Genomic DNA, 15008 nt, shown 5'->3' with positions numbered 1-15008 from the left:
ACTGTATATCTTTGTATATAATCCAATAACTAAATTTAAAAAAAAAAAAAAAAAATCCAGTTATTTTGTCAAGTTAAAACTCTGTACTTGTTTGTTTTTTGTTTTTGTTTTTTCATCAGAGGAGACTGAGTCAGATGCTTTGCTGTCCAAGTGCAGTTTGAAAGACTTTTTTGTTTTTCTTTTTTATGTACACACTTCTCATTTGCTTTCAGTGAATACTAACTAAAATTGCACAAACGCAACAATACATGCTATTAAATCTTTGCTGTTTATCTTTATGATCAAGATTTGTAAAACCAAAATTTAACTTTTTAACCTTACAGACATAATTAAACATACAAAAGATCAAAAATATTTAACCTGAACCCTAGTTTTATTTAAGTATTACTTCTTCCTGTCTAAACTGTCAATGCCTGTTTCCTTCGTGTTCTTCAGATCTAAACGAGTGTCTTCTGAATAACGGCGGCTGCTCTCACATCTGCAAAGACATGGTGATTGGCTTTGAATGTGACTGCACACCTGGACTGCAGCTCATTGACCACAAGACCTGTGGAGGTAGCTGACCTTTACATTAGAGCCATATTAGATCACTAGAGACAGCTGTAAACATTTACACTCATCATTTTTCAACCCACCTCTGTATCCCTCTACCCATCTCTGCCTGATGCTAGAGGCTCGAGGCTACATCACATTAGCATAACAGACCCAAATCTCCAACTGGACTTTCGGTGGTCAAGTTACATTGTGGGTAATATAGGCACCAGGTTTTGACAAAGAAGAAGCAAGTGTGGAATAAAAAAAGATGCTATCTCTGGTTCTGCTGTGTCGATTTTGATCCTTTTTAAACTGTACATCATATGTCGTACGCTGTATCAGAGATGCAATGCTAAATCACTATTCCAACAGGCTGGGTCAGACCTATAAGTAATCTGGTTGTGCGAGTTAAAGCTGGTAAATGTTGTTGTACACGTCTGGCCTCTGAATAATTCAGTGTGTAATGTGACCGCCTGTGTTGTAATCTTTCTAAAAGCTGAAATTCTCTGTTATGTTCAGGAGGCACTGATCTGACAGTTTTGTTATAGAACCAATCTTGGCCTCAAACACTGCTTTGGATATTGTGAAATGTGTATAATCCCATCCAGAATGAACCCCACTGGTTGCACTGTGGCGCTTAATCTACTCCCAGATGTAAAATCCTCACTAAACCCCTGAAAACATTTGAATATTTACATTTAATTCTGATGAGTATTCTGGCGAAACATCAACAGCAATTAAAGCTAGGTTTATTTTTCATTTTGTGTATCCCAAGCTCATGTCAGTTAATTGTCTCATTCAGTAGGAATCATGTGAATATTTCAGAAAAGTATTTCCTTTTTAAACAACAAAGTGTGATTTCATTAAAAAACAACTTCTTTTTCTAGACTTGTGTCCAGACAGGTTTTCAGCGTGTTCGTAGCACAGCCGAGTGCAAACGTCTGATTACCCAAATTGAAGCATTCAGCGGACGTAATTAATTGAACAGGTCAGATACAAGCTGTCTTCCTCTGTTTCTCTTCCCTCACCCCTCCCTGGTCTCTTCTTCTCCCTGTCTATGTATGCAGACATCAATGAGTGTTTGAACCCTGGCATCTGCAGTCAGATCTGCATCAACCTGAAGGGAGGATACAAGTGTGAATGTCACAACGGCTACCAGATGGATCCGACCACCGGAGTCTGCAAGGCTGTCGGTTAGTCAACGGCAGGGATTACAGTACAACTCCCCGAAATATAACATCACCCCTCAAAGATGCACTTAAAGATGCACTGTCGTCAACTATTACTGTTATTTTCTTTCCTTTTTGTCTCAGGCTTATTCACTTAGTTTATGCTCAAGATAACTCAAAATGGACAAGAATTGTATAGTGCAAACATATTTTTGAGATTCCTTTTAATTCAGAAGCAATGCAGTGAGCTTCTCCAGACCAGACTATTTTCAGGCTTTCTGACTTGACTCAAACTGTAGTTTGTGGTGATGAACCGTATTGCATCATACTGACTTTTAATATTTTGACTGATATTTACCAAGAATGTTTTAGACTGCATTAGTTTTATATAAGTGAAGTTACTAAACTGGAAATTAAGTGTGGAATGCAGCTTTTCCAGTCATGCGCAAGTCCTGGAAAAGAGAGAATAGTTTTCAGTGTGCAATAAATTACTGCCTTGCCTTACTTTTTTTTTTTTTTTTTTTGCCCCCCCCCCCAAATACTTTAATTTAAGGAAGGGTTTATAGGATCTCTAAACTGACAAATTAAAGTCATATAATCTTCAAATTCTTCTTGAAAAAAAAAAACTAAAAAAAAAAAAAGAAAATTAAAAAAATAACTAATTTGGACCATCTACTTAGAAATGATCATTTGTAGTTATACACAGCCCACAAAATGGTCATTGGGTGAGTCTGTTCAGATATATTCTTGGTGAAAAATGTAAGAGAGAGGCACATACACTTTAACAACATGTTTTAAACATTTTATAAAGACCAGTTCAGAGATTGCACGTCTCCAGCATCAGCAAGTGGCGCAGAGAAAGCAGAGCTACATTTTGAAGAGATGAGCTGTCAGATAAACCTAGAGTTTCTGTTTCTCATTTAACAAAGTCTTCTCTGTCCTTAGGTAAGGAGCCCTGCCTGATCTTTACTAACCGTCGTGACATCCGTCGTCTGGGTCTGGAGAGAAAGGAGTACACTCAGATTGTGGAGCAGCAGAGGAACACAGTGGCTCTGGATGCAGACTTTGACCAGCAGATGATCTTCTGGGCTGACCTGGGCCAGAAGGCCATATATAGGTAGATTACACCCAACACATACAGCTATACAGAAGCATGCAAAGGAACAAAGCCAAGCACTAAAAAAGTTGCAAAATCCTGAGTTTTCCAAGTCAAATCTGATTTGACAGTTCAATACGCTTCCATAGTTACATTCAGGTTGCTCAATTTGATTTTCATATTTTCTATTATGAATGAAAGATAGTGGCTGCATGGAAGCAATGAAACCTGCTTAGGTGTTTTTTAGTATTACTAGTGCTGTCTCCAACCATGGCATGATTCTTAATTTTGTTTTTCAATTAATCGGTCAATTGTAGCTGTACTTTGAAATTAGCACTAAAATAACATAATGCTAATGCCATGTTCATGACACACAGAATTAGGCCCGTCACAATAACTACTTTTGTTGGAATATATATTGTCCCAGAAATAATTTTGATAAACAATATAATTGTCAAATGGTTGTTAATACCATTTTATGCCATTGATATAATAATATAATAGCATAATAATGCAAAAATATATTAGTAAAAACTACATAATAAGGCAAAGTCGACATAACACCTCATTCACCTGAAAGGGCTCTGCTTTTCCCACAGGTTGAAAATTTGCTTGTAGTGGTGGTGTGGTGTGTGACCGACTTGCATGCACAAACTCATGCAGTTTGGCAAGGGAGATTCTAACCCAGGTTAATATCGGTTACTAATATTTACAGATGTCCCCTCAATGCCTCACATGCAGACTATCAGTAGACGCTACAATTTACCGATGTTCCCTAAATGCTTCACAGGTGGCTGCGCACAGAGAAGCCTCTAGTCCTCGCTCAATTACTGCAGCCCTCGTAACTCAGGCATGTGTGTGGAATATGTGAAAGTGTGTGAGAGTGAAATAAGGTGTTAGGTTGAAACTGAGTGAATTTTATCTACCTGGAATGGCTGCCTTAATAGAGCCTATGTCAGGGAAACGCTGTGTCTCTTCTCTCATTCGGCTTAAACGCAAAATGTTTCCACACCGGAGCAGTGGAGTACTGCTTTGAAACCATGTCCATTTGGACTCATTCTTCCAAGTTTTCAAGCTGGAATTATGCAGTCATCAGGAAAAACCCTTTAGTAACATGTTATCTTCATGTTTCCTGGTTCCTTGTGGCTGTCGCTGTGGATGGGTGGGTGGAGGAGCTGCTTGAACCCCAAACCAGTGAAACCCAGAGAGAAGATGAGACGACAGAAGCAGCACAACTAGAAATTATAGCAAAATGTTTCAACATCATTTTTTTCCTGTTCATTTGGTGCTGTGAAAAATACTTAAGCGCTGTGCCCAAGTCTCATAATGGTAGTGAAAAACCTGCTGTTTATTCCAGCATCATGTTGACTAGAATGTTACTGATATTCTTAAGTAAACAAAGACAAATGTAAACACAACAGACCATATCCAGGCTGGCAAAAATGATCAGGGTCATTTCCATATATTGTATGATAAGATTTATATAGAATGCATGGTAGAGATGGGAAAGGTTTCCCATGTGAGTGCTGATGTCAACGGACAAAGTCAGGAGAGAGTTATGATTGCAGAGTTGGTCATATGAGGCTCAAAACTGTTTATGACAATAGAACACTTGGGATTCATTTAAATTTGGGATTAATTACCTTGAACAGTGGACTTTGACTAAAGTCAAGTAACCAATTTTCTGGTTCTCTGTTGTTAAAGAACAAGTCAGATATACTTTGCCTGTATCAGACTTTTAGACTTTTTGAGACTTTTCGAGACGAGTTATTGTTGAGACTTTGCCCCATTTTGTTTTGTAAAAATAAAGCAGGAAGAATTAATGGGAATAATGTGGCCATGAGTGATAATTAAATTGTTTGATATTTAACTTTTGGCAATCTTGATAGATGATTTGAATCTTAAAATATTAGAGATTACCAAGATACGAAGTTGAATTTTCAGTAATGGAGAGATGGATAATTGACATTTACAGTAATCTTTTCTTTCTATCCTCACAGCACTGTGCTGGACAAACGAAGAGATGATGGTGCCCACAACAAAGTTATAGACAACGTCCAGACTCCAGTGGGAATCGCTGTGGACTGGATCTATAAGAACCTGTACTGGTCTGATCTCAGCACCAAAACCATTTCTGTAGCCAATTTCAACGGAACAAAACAGAAAGTTCTGTTCAACAGAGGCCTTAAAGAACCAGCTTCCATCGCTGTGGATCCACTGTCTGGGTGGGGTGATGTCAAATGAAAACCTTGTATCTCCACTTGTGAAAATGTATATTTACGAATGTGTGTATATAAATGTGTGTGTGTGTGTGTGTGTGTGTGTGTGTTTGTTTGTACTGTAGGTTTCTGTACTGGTCTGACTGGGGTGAACCTGCCAAGATTGAGAAATCTGGTATGAACGGAGTCGACAGACAGGTTCTGGTGGCAACAGACATCCAGTGGCCTAATGGCATCACTCTGGGTAGGAACAGACAGAGACACAGAGACACAAAAGGACCAATGAGTCATCTTTGTCCATGTCATCGCTGCACATTTTCTTTACTGCCAATCCTTTAAATGATAAGGAATATCTAGCCCAAAACAATTAACAACTTAATTGGGTGCTGGTAAATTCCTTTGCATTTCTGTGTTTTTAGTTCATTGTATTTTTATTCTTCTCAGATGTATGACTGAACAGCAGAAGCCACTTCAGTTATCAACATAAAATGTCAGGATTTGGTGTCAGTCCCTCTGAATTGGAAATTACCAATATTTTAAATACATGGAGAAATCCACCACAGAAAATTCCCAGACATATTTCAACACATACAGAATAGGAAAAGCTACCTGTAACCAGATTTATCCCCATTATCTATAAACTATTTGGCCACATTTATATTTCCATTCATTCTCTGTGGGTTGTCGAAAGAAATTCTAGAAAATGGAGGTAAACGCTAAATTTATGGTGAGTTTGAACAGTCCTCTACATCTTGTGAAGTCCAGCAATATCTAAATCGGAGATTGCTGGAAACTGATGTAACAGGTAAATGGTAAATATACTGTGTAATATTTCTCTATCATTTTATTTGTATGAATGATAATTGTTAGTAGCTAGGATGGTTATTACATGAGGGCTACTGCATATAGTGAAGTTCATTGTATATTTCTCGCTTCCTTTTGTAGCTTTCTCTTTCTCGTATACACTTACAACTTAAGCATTTAAACTGTAACAGACACTCCAACTCCTTTCATTGCTAAAATGACTGATCTACAACTTAAATTGTTCTGTTCACTGCATGTTTTTCAAATGTCACTTTTCCTAATTGCATTGCGTATAATTATACCTATAATTCCACTCCTTTCAGCTCTTCACCTCAAATTGAAGGTTCAGCTCCTTTCAGTATTTAGATTTTACCTGCCACTTACATTTTTGTTCAGTCACTTCAACTTCTGTCAGTGCTAATACATGCAGCATTTACAGGCATTGTTGCCAATTTAGTGATTTTGTCACTAGATTTACCAACTTTTGAGACCCCTTTAGTGGATTCTTTCCCAAAAAAAAAGCAACTTTTTTACCCCGTGAGTGCAAAGGTTTGATTTTCCCTCTGCAGGCACACCCCTCTATACATCTCATTCAACTGACTGCACGGCAGCTGACACAGACGTGACTGAGCTTCTAACTTTCTCTCTGAGTGATCATTTAACAAGTAAATATAGCTGAGCTCCTCTCAGCCCAGCCGTTGTCTGTAACTTGTGTGTATGGTGATTCTGTTAGATGACGCCGTGATGATAAAATCAGGATTTTAGCAGTGTACAGCAGCTGTTTTGAAATGGCTTGGAGATGACTGCTGGTTAACATGTAGTCTTAACGGGCCGCCTTTCCCCTTTCTGTACTTGTTACGTTGACTGACAACAGAAACAAAACATGTACATCAGAACAGTTCTATCTGGAATTCAGCTGTATTAAGATACTGTATATGTGAGCACAGAGAGTAGGAGAGAAGCAAACAGATAAAGGGCGGTCCAGTCACATACTAGGTTTTGACCTAGTCTTATGTCTACTCCATTAGCTACATTTACTAGAGACTATTGACTACTAACTTACAAGATCATACACAAAACTTGGTCAGATGAGACTGAAGTTGAAAAGGATGAAAAATACAGCATGCAAGTGCTTAATCATTAATCATAGTGAATTTCCCCTCAGTAAACCAGTAAAGCGTTTTTTTTAAAAAAACAAACAAAACAAAACTCCACTCTTGTGTTACAATTTTTTTTTATCCAGTAAAGTTCCTTCACTACTCTTGAACACCTTACCAGATCATATAATCGAATGTTCTTCTTTGTTTGGTCTCTTTTTCCTCCTGTAGTTGCATCCCCTGAACTATGGGAAAGCTACTGATTTGTCCTTGTTGATGAAATTTTGTATTGATTTTTATTTTTTCCTCTTATTTTTTTCATTCTCAAATTTTCTATCATTTCTTCCATCTTCCTCTTTCATTTCTCACCTCCTCTCGACCTCATCTCTCTTGTTTCATACACTTCATCATCCTCCCAGACCTAATCAAAGGCAGGTTGTATTGGGTCGACTCTAAACTGCACATGCTTTGTAGCGTCGACCTGAACGGAGACAACAGGAAGAAAGTACTGCAGTCCTCAGACTACCTGGCTCATCCCTTCGCTCTCACTGTTTTTGAGGTACTGCAGCTGTTAAATAAAACCCATAGTGTGTGGTGTTTAGTGTTTTTATCTAATTGTTTAAATCCTCATTCATTGTTCTTGGAGATTATTTTAATATTTGATTTTTATGACTGGAATCAGGGCCATCAACATCATGTATGTGAGAATAATAAACAAAACTAGCAAAAGTGGTAGCCCTGATTCAGGACAGTCATACTATGTTTGTAGTATGACGGTCTGTCTTGACAGTCCTGGCCCAAGACTAATTTATTTAGTTTATCAGCTTTAAGTGTAGAGCCCTCCTCTTCTAACCCAAGTTTAGTCTTTGTTGCCTTTGTACCTAGATTCCACCATCTGATTCCAATTTAGTTTTTGTTACTTTTTTTTACTTTTCTGCCGAATTTGCCATATAAATTAGCAAGACGAACATCTCGGATTAATGTTTGTTTCTGTGTTGGTGTAGTCATACACAGCAATTTGAATTCATGCAGGACTTTGTAGATTGCCTATTGATGTGACTATTTATAGTCTATATGTCGTTCCGTGTTTCATCCTCTGTATTTACTTAGTTGTAATATATGTGCAACTTTCTGACTGTGAAGACCAAAAAAAAAATCTATGGATCTTGGTGGAAATGTGTGTAGTGTGTAGTACATTTCAATAATCTTTGTTTCCTATTTTAAAATTACACATTAACATGGTGCGGTCTTCCTAGTTGAATTTCTGGTTTAAAAATAAGTGAAATAAATTCAAGGATGTAAGAAACCTCAGTGAAGAAATGTCACACAAAAGCCAAAATTTTCACTTTGCATCATGTCATCTGTAAAAAAAACAATTAGAATATGATTAGCTAAAATCAATACTGTTCTAGTAAGGGGCGTAAACATGAAGAAGGCGGTTAGCATAACAACATGAGCAGTGAAAGCTACTGAGGCTGAACAGTGTAAAACAGAGCACCACCTAGATAAACAGAAAATCCAGGGAGATAAATGAATCTGATTGACAGGTGGTCTCTGCAAAGCGCAGTGCAGGAACACAGATGGTCTTAGCACACAGATGGCTCCATTTGTGATGTAGAATCTCTCCATCCCCCATTTTGCATAGTATTTATATGATACAATTTCCTTACAGGCATTTGGAAAGCCATCTGAAAATCTCAGTTAAAAGGGTTAGGTGTATTGTTAGTAATACAGATAAGGTAAAAAAAAATATTGTCACAGAATGGGTTGTTACTGTTAGTGGAAAGCTTGGTTTTTTAGTATTAATTGCATGCAGAAAAACGTTGATTTGTAGTTGTGTAGGATAATTGTATTTACATGATATTGATACCATGGTAAGGGGGTAGGGGTGTATTAAAACTGTATATCAGGGTACTTCAATCTGCTTCAAGTAACCATAAATACAATACTCATGATTTATGGTTAAAATATCTTTTTCGCTAAATCAGATGTTCATTTATAGCCAAAAGCAGTTTAACAATGGATGTTTTCTGTTTTCCATTTTTGTTTCTTTGGTAAGTGGCCTTTGTTAAAGTGTGGTGATGCACTCTGCGACAGAAAATATAAAAATACAGAAAATAATGAGCTGATCATGGCAGCAGTTTGTGTTTTCTGTTTCCTTACATTGAGAAAGGTTCCGCATTATATTAAAGTTTTTATTCAGACTATTATAGTAAAAGAGAAATGAATTGTATTTTTCTGTCCTCCCTCCAGGATCGAGTCTTCTGGACAGATGGCGAAAATGAAGCTATCTACGGTGCAAACAAGTTCACCGGCTCTGACGTGGTCACGCTGGCGAGCAACCTGAATGACCCCCAGGACATCATAGTCTATCACGAGCTAATCCAGCTATCGGGTAAGAACCTGATGGTAGGGGATAGAGGGAGGATAAATGTACAATGAGAGGCAGGTTGAATGGATGGACATCAAGGATCGCTGAGCTGGAAAATCCTGCAGACTCAGTGACATCACAGCAACTGCAGGGCTGATGTTGATGACTTTATTTTTACAGTAGCTGCTTCTGGCAGTTAATAAAGATTAATGAAGAAAAAGTTAATCAGAAATTACTGTAATTACACATGATTCAGGTACATCTAATGATAATGATCACTGTAGCTGTAATCATGCAGCCATAATTGACACAGCTCTACTGGCTACTATTATATTAATATAATATTTATAAAATAATTTAAAATATTTTTTTGTCAACCAACACAGATTCTGTACATGTATATACTTTATATTTGTAAAACTGAGCAGAAGAGGGCAGTGAGGCTTCATGCCTATATCAACACTTTCCAGCACTGACTTATGATCTTCTGTGAAGCAATTCCACATTACAAGGATTAATTTTTGTTAATATAACTATTGCTTAATGTAGTTTCAGTGTGCAGATTGTCTATATGTCTGGCAAACTAATCAGAGCTGTGTACTCTGACAGGTACTAACTGGTGCACAGAAAAAGGTGAAAATGGAGGCTGTAGCTACATGTGTCTGCCTGCACCACAGATCAACAAACACTCTCCCAAATACACTTGTGTGTGTCCAGAGGGACAGGAGTTGGCTGCTGACGGCTTACGCTGCAGACCTGGTGAGTCAAACCACGACATTGCAGTTGATTTATTTTTTGGCATTTTGTTTACTGATGTTTACACCCAACTCTGGAGCACATTTTACCATATTTGCAACATTAAATAATTTCTTCACTCATTAATTTTGATACATTTCTATTATCAAAACAAATGCCATGAAACCTTCAGGTCTCACAAATTTATCTGTTTGCTAGCAACAATCATTTGTGAAACGTGGTACTGCTACCAGTGATCTGCGTACAAGCATGGCTTGCAAATTGCTTTTGTGAAACAGGCCACAGGGCTTGTGAAGATGTCAGACTGTTTTTTGTTTTAATCATTTGACCTCCTGCATGGAAGCTGTAGAACTGCACAATGAATCAATCTAAACTCAAAATATTGATTGATACTTACATACTGTCATGACGATTCTGCTGCATTAGTAGGGAGATCTGTTGCATCACACAGAGTCCTATTTTCTTCCAAGTTGCATCACAAAATGACAAGACTGTATTAGAACATGTAATGTTCAAAGACTGGGGGGGCAGAATGTAAAACCAATCTAACATGTTTTAAGAGAGGTCACATGGTAAGAAAACATGATGTAAGAAAAAAAACTTAAGATGTAGGAAAACAAAATTATTCCAAATCAAGGAAACCCTGCCAGCTGTTGGCTGGACTGCAACAGCAGGGCCAGCCCTATAAATGCGAATGTCCATGATTGACTGACTGACTGACTGACTAAGTTACACTAAGTTACACTAAGTTGACTAAGTGGGTCATTGCTCTTTAAAAATGAATTGGCGCTATTATGCCATCAGGGGGGCGTTTACAGCCAGTGTTGCCAACGTAGGCCATTTGTCGCTAGATTTACTAACTTTTCAGACCCTGTCAGCGACTTTTCTTCACAAACACCTAGCAACAGATCTAGCGACCTTGGGTAAACTTTTGGTACTTTCCGTAGAACATAGTCGCCAATATTGCCCCATGAGCATGAGGTCGGGCTGGTTGGGGGAGTATAAACCAAACTGGTGCACAAAACACTTCGGGATAAACCACCAAACGGATGGTAAACCTTGTAGCTGCTCATTGTGCTAATGTGCACATCAGTTACTATGCACACAAATGCGTGTTTGAAGGCGATCCTTTGCATTCCTCCCTGCTTCATATTCCCTTTACTGTGCTGCTTGTCTCAAATGTGCCACTTCGGAAAAAACGGATTAAAAAGAAAAGGCTAAAGTAAGCTGGACTTTCACAGGGGATCCCCCCAACTGGCTTTGAGGGGGGAAAAAAAGGAATTTCATCACTCCCTACCTTTTTCCTTTGCTTCTCAGCCACTCAAGCATGTTTCCTTGGTGTGTGTGGTCCTTCTGCGAGTCTTCTAACTGTATCTCTGCCAGCCACAAACCCAGCTGTCTGTCTGTGTTAATAGTCTGACAGCTGAACAGTAGCTGAGTCAGTTGATGTTGTGATCCACTTTTCAGTGACTCTTTGGCAAGCCTCAACACCGTCCTCCTTCACATCTCAGCTGCAGCTCTGTCTCCACCTCCTGTGTTTGAAAGTGTCTTTGTTGTCTCATCCTGGCAGCTGAATTCCCGAGGTTGATTCCTCTTCCAGTCGTTCTTATCCTGTTGAGCGCTGTCCTATGCTTCACTTTTGCTTCTTAGTTTCAGGCCTGGTCTGAGCTGTGTTCAATTCTCTGGGCTAATGAGTGTTATATAATTGTGTTAGTGCTCTTACAGCTGAATTTATGGGGCAGAACACCCATATGTGTTTGAACATATTCTAAAACTATGGGTATTTAATCTGCAACCTTAACAGCCTCCACTCTTCTGGAAAGGCTTTACACAAGATTTTTGAACCTGGCAGCAGGGATTTACTCCCTGTAGCAGGCCTGGCTTACAGGGAGCATTCTAGTTCATCCCAAGGTGTTGGATGAAGTTGAGGTCAGGGCTCTTTGATGACCGCTCAAATTCTTCCACAAAAACTGGAAAGATCATTTCTTTAAGGACCTAGCTTTGTTTACAGTGACACTGTCATGTTGAAATAGGAAAGGGTCTTTACCAAACTGTTGCCAAAAAGTTATAAGTAAGGTATGTATATACGTAGCATTAATATTTCCCTTTCTCTTGGGCAGACCAAAACCATGAAGACCAGCCCCAGAACAAAAGTACATAAGTATATGGACAGGGTGAGCACTGACTTTTAATTATACTACTTTGGCACCAAAACAGATGTTTTATCCTCTTTTAGCGATCTTGTGTGTCATCTGCAAAGTTACGTTTGGATATTTGGTACTTCTCCGTAATCTGAGCTATTTGTAGCATGTAGATGTTTAAACAGAAGAGGCCACGGAAATTGACTTTTGTGGGAACTCCTTGTCATATTTGTTCTGTCATTCATCAGACACTCACATTCTCCAGTTACATTCCTTCTGTTTTACTTTTTTTCCTTTTTTCTCTGTACATTCATGAAAATGAAGTCAAACAGCTTCAGGATAAATTGAAATTATTTCTCAAGTTTAAACATTTTCAGGTTTGGACAGGTCTTCACCTTAATTTGAACGACCTAAATTGAAATTGTAGCTTTTTTTTCATCCACTCACAACTTTCCAATGACTTTATATGAGGATGGTTTCTAGTAAGAGTCACTACTAGTTCCTGGAAAGATGTTTTGTTTTTAAAAGCTTGCTTATTTCTTAATATTTTTCTTACTGTATGTACCTGATACCAAGGAAAGAACTCGAGCACTTAGGTCAAAAGTAACAAAGTACAAGTTTGAACATATTACTTCCAGTGTAAGACATGAGATTTAGTATGACCGAATGAATTCCTTTAGAAATCAAACCAAACTGCAGTCTGGCCCCCATAACTCTTAATCTTTGCTGTGAAAAGGTTGCTGGGAAATGCGGTCCCCTCTCTGATCTGCTCTTCTCCAGTTGTTTTGTCTCAAGCAATCCAGCTCTCTTTCGTGCTCCCACAGATTAGCATTTTTCATGCTGAAGCAGTGTCAGGTGGGAACCTGACAGCTGAAGTTCACAATCTCTCCTAATTGGACTCAAACTTTAGACCAAGACACTAGTGTACACAAAGTACTGGAACATTTCCCTGACAACTCTCTGCACCGCCATCCTCCTGCCCTCTTGAATGAAAATCTGTCTAGGCAACCTGTTGAGTTTTTTTTTTTTTTTTTTTAAAGTCTTGTCTTCTCTGCTCTCCTCTGTTCCCAAGTGAGAGCTGAGAGTCTGTTTCCAGGATTTCTTGACAATTTTTTGCAACCTGTCTTCCCTTTTGGTATCTTCTTGGTATCTGCAGTACTACTCAATTTATATCTACTTTTACATTTGTCTGTTTCATGTCGTGTATCTGTGAAATTGGTTTAATGTTTGGACCTCTCTTTTAATAAATGAATTCTCACCTGTCTCATGCAGAACATGTATTTACATGTTGATATAGGATTTCTTTTTCTCATACTCATGTCTTAGTGTTTTCAACATATTACAATTGTGGCTCCTACTAGGGCTGACCCAAATGCCTTGAAGCTTCAACCGTTGCCTTGGTAATCAACGTCCAAATCAGTATTAGAATGCTGCGTTTTTTTATTTGATTTTTAATTTTTTAATTATTGCCTCCACCGAGGAGGTTATGTTATCACCCGTGTCTGTTTGTTGGGTTGTTTGTTAGCTTGTACTGAAACCAATTTATCCCTGGTGGAGGGATGGGGCATGGGCCAGGGAAAAAACCCATTAAACTTTGGTGCAGATCCGGTTAAAGGGGCGGATCCCGTCATTTTTAATTTTTTTTTTTTTTTTTTTTTTTTAACACTATCACTGTTTTCGTCAATATTTTGCCTTTGCGGAGTTATGCGCTCTACTGAGTGCCATTCTAGTTCTATATGTATTACCACAAAAATCCCAAATAACTAATGAAATAAATAGTAATCCAACATTACTCATTATGCATCAGCATTAATTAGTTAGTTGTTCTCAGACAAGGACATTTGATCTTAATGATTCCCTGACAGCTTTCTTCATCTGCTGCCTCCAGCAGGTCAGTTTTCACTTGCTTTTGTGAAATATCTTAAAATTTACTTCGTTTTTGTTTGGCTCACAAGTAAAAATGCACAGTACAAAAAAAACATAAAAATGGCTTTGGAGAAATGTAGTCAGATTCAAATATATGCAAATGTAACAGAGCAAAGTCTTTTAATGCATGTTTGGTTTACTGGAAAGTTGATTCACAAATATGTCGCCATGCAGTGAGCTACAGTAGCTACTGTAGGGGTTTAGTTTCGGTTTCTTTTTGGTCACTGAAGCATTTAACATTTTTCTGTAAAAATTGAAGTTTATTTGGAAAGCTTTAGACTTGTGCCATTTGCCCTGATATGTTTGTTGTGTTTTCATATTCTAACTTTATTTCAATAGCATTTCCATTACTATGTCTTCAACACACGAGTTCTATAGGAACTTCCTGGACAGGTTTTTAGGCAAAAGCAGTTAAAAATTTATGCAGATTCACAGGTGAGATGCCACTGCAGTAATGGTGGTTTATTTATTTCATCCTACAGCCAGATTTAGTTTGTATGACGTCTCGTCCGACCACATCTAAGGGCAAAAGTGAAGGTGGCCTGAAAAGCTTGCTTGCACAAATAGGGGGCTTACACAATAATCCTACAAATATGGGGATAACAGTGCACACTTTCAGACAGTCTTCCCTCAGACATTCATGTTGTTGCACTTGGTAGTACCCACAAAAAATGACAGAAGTAATTGTGTGGGGGGAATTAAGAGTTAAAACCCTGCTTTGTTACTCATGTCTGCATAACTGGCCAGTCGCTGTCTGAAGCTGGCCTGCCTGTTTCAGTTTTGGAAAGCTTTTTGATAAAAGATATTTCAATGACCGAAAGGTGTGGGAGAATGCTGACACCTTTAGACTGTAGCTGTGTTTATTTCACCACTAGAAGACTTCTTTGAATCATCT

General features: G+C 38.2%; 1 protein-coding gene across 4 annotated transcripts in view; it reads left to right on the top strand.

Annotated features, from left to right (window-relative positions):
• The window catches only part of vldlr (very low density lipoprotein receptor), a 59730-nt gene that overhangs the window by 30873 nt on the left and 13849 nt on the right, over positions 1-15008 (top strand). For all 4 annotated transcript variants that reach the window (XM_040157058.1, XM_040157056.1, XM_040157057.1 and 1 more), the window contains 8 exons: positions 436-555; positions 1602-1727; positions 2649-2820; positions 4800-5024; positions 5144-5262; positions 7339-7478; positions 9173-9314; positions 9900-10049. In XM_040157058.1, coding sequence (XP_040012992.1) covers positions 436-555; positions 1602-1727; positions 2649-2820; positions 4800-5024; positions 5144-5262; positions 7339-7478; positions 9173-9314; positions 9900-10049 — 1194 coding nt within the window. The remainder of the gene's footprint in view (positions 1-435; positions 556-1601; positions 1728-2648; positions 2821-4799; positions 5025-5143; positions 5263-7338; positions 7479-9172; positions 9315-9899; positions 10050-15008) is intronic.

The sequence above is a fragment of the Xiphias gladius genome, chromosome 20 (genome assembly GCF_016859285.1).
Source record: "Xiphias gladius isolate SHS-SW01 ecotype Sanya breed wild chromosome 20, ASM1685928v1, whole genome shotgun sequence".
NCBI classification, from domain to species: domain Eukaryota; kingdom Metazoa; phylum Chordata; class Actinopteri; order Istiophoriformes; family Xiphiidae; genus Xiphias; species Xiphias gladius.
The sequence above is the reverse complement of the archived record's forward strand: the minus strand, read 5'-3'. Positions and strand labels throughout refer to the sequence as shown.